This window comes from Malania oleifera, chromosome 5 (assembly GCF_029873635.1).
Source record: "Malania oleifera isolate guangnan ecotype guangnan chromosome 5, ASM2987363v1, whole genome shotgun sequence".
NCBI classification, from domain to species: domain Eukaryota; kingdom Viridiplantae; phylum Streptophyta; class Magnoliopsida; order Santalales; family Ximeniaceae; genus Malania; species Malania oleifera.
Window position 1 is genome coordinate 1,497,250 of NC_080421.1, and position 8,118 is coordinate 1,505,367.

General features: G+C 36.1%; 1 protein-coding gene across 2 annotated transcripts; it reads left to right on the forward strand.

Moving 5' to 3' along the window:
- The first annotated feature begins 139 nt into the window (after positions 1–139).
- On the forward strand, positions 140–7,005 carry LOC131156561 (uncharacterized). Of its 2 annotated transcripts, XM_058110352.1 has the most exons (10): positions 140–351; positions 418–476; positions 564–604; positions 686–717; positions 1,526–1,554; positions 3,211–3,247; positions 3,541–3,597; positions 4,222–4,298; positions 5,734–5,807; positions 6,602–7,005. In XM_058110352.1, the coding sequence occupies exons 1-10, from the start codon at positions 268–270 to the stop codon at positions 6,619–6,621; spliced, it is 510 nt and encodes a 169-aa protein (XP_057966335.1). In that variant the 5' UTR covers positions 140–267; the 3' UTR covers positions 6,622–7,005. The 2 variants fall into 2 exon arrangements, with proteins under 2 accessions (XP_057966335.1, XP_057966336.1); XM_058110353.1 differs by lacking the exon at positions 1,526–1,554 and having other exon boundaries at positions 158–351; positions 686–740.
- The last annotated feature ends 1,113 nt before the right edge of the window (positions 7,006–8,118 follow it).

The following is an 8,118-nucleotide window of genomic DNA, read 5'->3' on the forward strand; positions in this document are numbered from 1 at the left end:
AGCGAATTAAATTGTTGTGTAAACAATTTTTTATGAATAGTTAGAACAAAAAATTTAAAATAAACTTAAAATAAAAATGTCACAAAAATTTGAGAAAATCTGAATAAATAAAAAGAATAAAAAGAATAAAAAAAAAACACAGAATAATCGAAACGTCGTTGTTTTGGTGAGCCATACCCATAATTCCATAAACGAGGGAGTCTGGTAAACGGCTGCTTCGCTGCTTCTACCGTCTACTTCTGAGCTCGCTCAATCCGACAGTCGAAGATGGAGAACACGGCGATTTTGAGAGAGTGGTTCGAGCGAGTCGACTCGGAGAAAACCGGAAGCATCACAGCGTCTCAGCTCAAGGTACACACGCTTCTCTCTCAAACCCTACATTCAACAATTCTCATCATCGACTCTGCGATGTTGTAGAGAGCTTTTGCTGCGGGAAACCTGGAATTCTCCGCCTCAGTTGTTCAGCAGATGATCAGGTGTCACCCTGTTTCTAGCAGGCATAAATTTTCTAACGATTTGATTATTATTGCGTACTTTTCTGATATTTTTGGGGGATTTTGTAGAATGTATGATTTTGACCGGAACGGAACAATGAGCTTCGAAGGTAAGTGGAATTGAATTGACAACGGATTTGGTCGTGCTAATGATTTTGTGCAATTTCTGACATCCATTAATTATTTGGCAGAATTTTTGGCTCTTAACAAGTTCCTTCTCAAGGTTGGTTTTTTCATCTGTGATATGTTTTCGTTTAGTTTTTATTTTTATTTTTAAAAAAAATATATATTCAATTCTTCACACTCGCTCACATGTATTTTTTTTTATCTGTTTTTGTAAATGTTAACTCTTTATCACACTATGAATTACAAATAAGTTGTTACTTGTAAGACAAATATGGTCTACTAAAATTTTTTGATTGAAACTTAGAATTTGTTTGGAGTTTGGGAAGTTCAAAAATAGACACTAACCAAAGTGTTATAGGTAATTATGGGTAAGTTATAAGTAGTTATGGATTAGTAAAAAAAGAAAGGACTTTGGCGTCATATGAGTATATGATAGTAGTGTTTGTCTTGTTTTAATGTCTTTATTCCATAATCAGTTTTTGCAGGTTAATGGGTATGGTCTTTTTACATCTGTGGGTTTCTGCGGATTACTTGCTAGAATCAGTAGACCACAAATTGTTGGGAGAACTAATTACAGGAGCTGATGTCAAATCATTTACTGAATTGCACTTGCTTGAAATGCTGAAGGATATTTTTCTATAGAGTAGCTTTTATAGACTGGGACTCATGTCACTCTCCACTTTCAGTTCTTACATATTTTCGGCATTTTACAATCCTGAAACTTGAGCTGTTGAATGATATGCTTGCGTATAAATCTGAGAGTTATCGTATTGTTTCGCAGTTTTTTCCAGATCTCATGTTGTAGTTTCTTTTGTTTCAAGGATCGATTTCAAGTAGCAAAATGACATGTATCTTTTAGATGTTCAATGTTTATAACTACTAATTAAATATTAATTTCTTTGCAGGTTCAGCAAGCATTCTCAGACTTCGAGAGGTGATTGTCGACTTATGATCCAGTAATTTACATAATTTGATGTCTGATTAAATTATTATGACACTACATCACATGAATGCACCCTTGATCAGTGGCACACATGCGTCTCACAGTGCACCCTTGGTCATTGGCAAAGCTAGGATATTTGATTAGTTGGGGCGGCTGCCTGAGCAAGATCTTTTTCTTTTTGGGTCAAATTAAATGACTAAAAGAAGTCATCATATAATGCACGAAAACATTGATTTAACCATAACATATGATTAATTAAATTGTCTCCACCATAGTCTTTCTAAAACAAAGTAGTTGTCCTTGATGGATTCTTATGCTTTGGAAGCATTTCATAATCAGGCCATTATTGATGCTATGAAGTACATCTTTTCAATATATTTTACCGAGTGTTCATTCTTCCAATAATTTCTTATAACTCAATTGTGCAATCAATGCTCTCTCGATACGTTCCTCAAAAAACCTGATTCGTGCGGATTCTTTCCCCAACTAACGAAGAGATCTTGGCGGAATTGCCACATATGAAATTGAACACAATTTTGCAAAGAAATAGCCCACTTGTTTCTCGAGAAGAGATGGGAAACTGCTCAATATCAGTTGATTGAATAGTTGACCCAGCTCCTTCTTGTTTGAAGGAACCCTCCACTTCAATTGGTATTTTTTCAAGAAAAGCAGACATGAGATAACAAATCCAGTCTTTCACTAAGATTTCAAATAATTAGACATATAAATAATCAAGAATGTTTTTTCAAGCAGTAACTTTTTGCTCTCTTCACCTTTCTCTCTATGCTACTGTCTGAGTGCCCGTCTTTTTGGTGTTTTTCATATTTCTGTGGATTTATTTCACTAAGTTTAACTTTTTAAAAAATTAACCTCGGTTATTTTAGTACAGCTATTGACGCTCTTTTTGAACTAGAGAATGATTGATATTGCTAAAAATCATTATATTTTTTTTAATTGACCCTCGCAACAACTTTTGAGTGAAGACATTGTGTAAAATGGTTTGGAACTATGAAACAATATATAGATACAACAACAAAAACTAAGCCTTATGAAACAATATATAGATGAACTCTTTTTTGGTTGACTTTACTAGGTTGCCCACACTCCACCACTGTCCTTGGTGCAGTTTTATCAATTGCTCCCCCGGCCCCCTGTCCTCCTCTTGCATTCATTATGGTCTTTGTTGGTTAACTTTTTATTAGTTTTAGGAAACTGCCACAAATGCTAACAAATGACTGAAACCATAGCTGACGTTGCTCTGCAAAGAGCAAATCATATCAGGATTTGTTGTCTTTTTCGCATAATATTTTTTTTTAAATTTGTTTCACTCTTTACGTATCTTCTTATGCTTCGCTAAATACAATTAGCATTTAGAAACCATATTTAAAAATGACATCATTCAGGGAAAAAACATGACTGTATTTGGAATTTAGCCAGTCTATGTCTGAAACTGTTCTTTTTTGGAGTTCTATTACATTCTCGTATGATTTCGCCTGAATATATTTTTCATCATATCAATAATTCAATGTGCATAGAAATATTATGAATGAATTCTTCTTGGTATGAGATGTTGGTGATTAGAAGATTTGCCATGTGTTAAAATCATCCTGAACACTGCCTGTTCCTCTTTTTTGTTCATTGTCCCAGGGGTCGTGGATTTCTTGTTCTTGATGATGTTTACGAGGTATTGTTTAATATAGATGCCTCTATATTTTTTATAAGTTAGGTGTTTCAATTGCGCAATATGTTTTCTAGGAACTCACTCAATATCTTCAACTGGTTTTCTGACTTGTTGATGCCTAGCTGTATCGGTCAGAAGTTCAAGATGTTATATACCCCCTTTTGTTTTTTCATGCCCTCATAATGCCATAGTTGCTTCTGAATATTCGATTTTTCACGCTATAAATTGAAATACTCTCTCTCTCTCTCTCTCTCTCTCTCTCTCTCTCTCTCTCTGTTGTTTTATCATTATTACAGGCATTGATGAAAATTGGATTCTCCTTTGACAGCCCTGCTTTTTACTCCGTCTGTGAGGTAAACATTATTCCTTTTTCACTTGAAAGAACAAGAGGCATAAATTAGTTTTCTCTTTATATTGATACTTGATGAATTGGTTTCCATGATGAGGATTCATGTTCATTGCAAGAATTTTGAGAATCTAGTGTTTCTTTATGTGAAACAATATGTTGGGTGCTTTAGAATTTGGAATGGCCATATTATGGATGTATGTAGGTTTCATCATGCACAGCTCTGATGGTCATACTCATACAGCACCAATTTGCTTATATTATCCAAATGATTAGTTTGGTGGCCTTTAATTTTCATCCTTCTCACCTCTATATCCCATCATTGTTAAGGGGGTGTGATTGGCTTGGATTGTCCAGTCGGTTTCCTTTTTAGGTGGAGTAGGCTAATGTTCATCAATGACTTGTTCTTTGGGTGAAGCCGATTTAACATGCTTCTTATGTTGGTCCTTTTCTACCACCATGTTCTGGTTTTCACATGTTGTAGTACCATCTTAATATTAATATGTTGGTACTTGGTAATTGTTATCTACATTGTAAGTCAATAATTTTAATGGCGAGACTTGAAGATGGTTTCCATATAAAACCTTTAGCATATGTCTGACTGAAAATGCTGCTTTCCTTGGTCATCCAGAGCTTTGATTCGAAGAAGAATGGGAGATTCCAGCTGGATGGCTTCATATCACTTTGTATATTTGTACAATCTGCCCGGTATGTAACTTTTACATTTACATCAATGTATTTTTCAAGTTTCCTTCCAGATTGTCGAGGCATGGTTTGTAGAGGCTAATTCATGAATCCATCAACATTTTCAAGGTCAAATTAACCAAATGATCTGTGCACATTTGCATTGGCACAAAAATTTCCTTAATATTCTGGTTATAGTTGGTTCATCCAAAATGGAACCTAGCATTTTGTGTCATTTTATTGTAATAGATGTTCCGACTTTTTGAATTGTCAGATTATTAGCTTTGGGTTGTACAGATACAACACAATGTGCATCATGTTATAAATCAATTTATTTTGAAATGTGGAATTCTCGCAACAGTACCTTGGCATGCGTGCTTTATGAAATTCTCCTTAGTAATTTCTCCAATTATTAGTTTAATAATTGCCAGTTATTTTACGAATGTCAATTTTTGAGTATTTCTCAAATCATAAATTTGTCACTACGCATTGAATATGCCTTGGGCGGAGATGTCTGGTTCCATTCCATTTTGACATTCTAAGAGTTTTGAAGTTCACATTCAAGAAAAGTCTGGTATTCCTGACCTGTGAATAGACTCTTGCTTATAAGAAGTATGACGCAACCCTTTTTATCCCCCCCAAAAAAAAGTATTGCACAACAATCCGAGCTACACTTGAAAACTAAGTTGTTTTTCACTGTTCACAATACTTAAATGTGATACCAAAGAAAGAAAATCTGCAATGGTGTGGTCTTGCAGGAAAAAAGAAGGATGTGGAGTGTGGAGCCCTGGTAATATTCTAGTCCATAAATCACTTTCTTTGGAGAATCTAGGTTCTAGAGCATTGGATCATCAGTCATGCCTTTTTTTGTTCTTGTCTTCTTCTTTCCCCCCCTGCTTCCCTCCAATGCTTTGATTGCTTTCTTTCCAGCCTCCTGGCATTGTAAATCAGATTATGATTATTTGAGCTAGTCAGCTTGCAAGAAATAACTGCAAATGTGCCTCATATTGGGGCATCCAATTGAGGATAAACAGCCAATCCCACATTAGCAAGATTCAAGAAGTCATAAAGGCACAACTCCCAAGGAGAGAAGAACCACGTACTGCAAAGACATCCCAGTTCAGGAGAGATGCTACACCCTAAAATTGGGATATTTTCCTTGTTATTGGGGAATCTCTCTTTGCAATTGATCTGCGACAGATGCGAACAATGCAGTAATGAATTTTAGTTAGCTATATTTGTTTCTGGGATTAACAAACAAAGCTCTAGAGGTGGTGTCCCTCCAGATATTGCTCATTTTCACAACGAAGTGCATCAAGAAATTGCTCAACTTGATAGTCAAGCACACTAAAACTGTCAACTAAACTGGCCCTCTAGTGAAAATATGGTCCTTGTCTATCATTATTTATGTTTTATTCTTTGATTAAAGATTAGTTTATATATATATTTTCCTGTGCAGAAACCTGTTTAATTCCTTTGATACAGCTAAGCAAGGCAGGGTGACTCTTGATCTCAACCAATTTATCTACTGCAGTGAGTATTTTCATGATTTCCATGTATTTTGATTGGAGAAATTTCGCAAGCAGACTGGTTTGAGCTCTTCAATCCAAAAAATGAGAAGGATTACCCATGTCTATAGAGCCCATGGATTTAATATTTTTCACGTGGAGAATTCCCCAATTACACACTCAACCTGACCCAATTTTACTTTTTGATCAAAGGTTGAGAGAGTTATTTTTTCAAGTCCTTAAGCCCCATCTTCAGTACATGTCTTTCTGACAATCTACCTATCTACTGGATCAATCAAGATTGTCAAAACGCAAAAAGCGATGGAAGTGGAGTAAAGTTGTGTTGAGTGCGCACATGTGCGCGCACACACAATGTCACAGATGGACAGTAAATATCTTTTATATTTTTTTTGAAAGGCCCAAAAGGGCCTTGCCTGAACAATGCTTGAAAGGGGTAGCCTCAACCCATAATCACCCTAATCCAAATTTCCTACTAATATTAGGAATTGAACCCTGAGCTTCTCATTTCGAAGATTGGCAAGAAACCATTGGGATCAAGGCCCAGTTTGAATGATCAGTTGATCTTTTATCATCTGGAGGAGATGATTGGTATGGCCTCATGCTATGGTGGGATTCAGTTAATCCTACATCTGCATGTCTGATCTCAAAAGACTCCATCTCCCTACCATTGAAGAGTCCATGCCACTGCTCTGCTGATTGCAATTTCTGTGTTTTATAAGAAAATAAGAATATATCCAATGATTTTTTCACTAATTTCATGTTTTTAACTTTTGGTTGTCATTCTTTTCTGTTGTGCAGCTGCCAATTGTAGGATATGACATCAATTGCTTTATCAGAGGTCCACATGACACCGTAATGTAAAATGCTTATGTACATTGGAATATTGATTACAAGTCTTCTCTACGAGTAGGGGAGACAATTTTCCCTTCGTTTTTTTGGGTCTCATAACCCCGTCATCCCCAACTCCCCTCAGACGCCAAAAAGAAAAGAAAAAAAAAGGGGTAAGGCTATTTTGAGGAGCTTGTATTTCAAGTCCTGGATTTCATTTTGTGTAGATTTAGACCAAATTCAAATGTAAAACTATGGATTTTAAGTTTTGAATTTTAAAATTTGTGGAGATTTGAAAGAAATTTGTAATACAATTATATTTTGTTTAAGCTCACCATTAACTAAATCCAAGAGTTGAAAAGTTGAATGTGTAAGCATTGTAAGTTCTTTAATACTCAAATGGTTGATGGGTGAATGGTTGCAATATTGCTGTTCATTTATGTATGACACAAGATGTATTCCATCTTGGCTTTCTCTATGCTATCATTCGTACAATTACTTATTTTATTTCATTTCACATGATGACAAACTCTAGCAAATGGATTGATTAGACGTGTGATGGGGTCTTCATGATGTCTCGAGACCCAACCTCTCTTTTCCATCATCTGGCCAGGGAGGCCAGTCTCCCACCTTCATCCTCTCTCTCTCTCTCTCTCTCTCTCTCTCGAATGGGACAGGAGGAGAATTGAAAAGAATGAAGAATTGTGTGAAAAAACGTGTAAAATTTGGTAAGTAGAAAGTTAAATTTCATTCAACCAAAAAGCAGAGTGGTGGTCCCCACGGACATGACACGATGGAAAGGGATCGGCACGTAAAAATGAGTATCGAGAGTTTAATTTTAGGTAGATACACTCAAAGAACCAGCCGTACCTGTGGATGGTGATAATTTATTCTGTGAGCCAATGGGGACCGTGAATGGTGATAGTTTGTTCTGTGAGCCAGTGGGAACCGTGGATGGTGAGAGTTCTCTGTGAAACAGTGGGAAGCGTAGGATGGTAATGGAAATGTGTCTCGGGGGTCGGGTTGGCTGAACATCTAACTGATGCATGGAAGCCGTGTCTGCATTTCGGACTTCACCTAATCAGCGAGACCTAGGGAAAAAATGCTGATCCATAGGTTTGGTGTCGCACTAGGGGATCTGAAGGGATTGTTGGTGGCTGAAATTTTTATATAATAATAAAAAAAAAAACAGTGACAATTAAACTAAAAAAAGAGAGAGAAAAAAAAAAAATGAACAAATCCTTGCTTACTTGAAAATCAGTGAGAAGGTAAAGTAGTTAGACTAAAATGGCAAACAATTCAGACGAATGCATATGCCATCTTTTTTTAGTCCCCCCATAAAGCCCACTGGCTATTTTTAGAAATGTCCTTGCGGTTGTTGGGAATGTGCAATCTACCATCAACAATTAGGGAGTGTTTTGTTTTGTTCTCTCTCTCTCTAAAAATTATAATTATTATTGGAGACTTACACTTGGCTGGGAGTATGC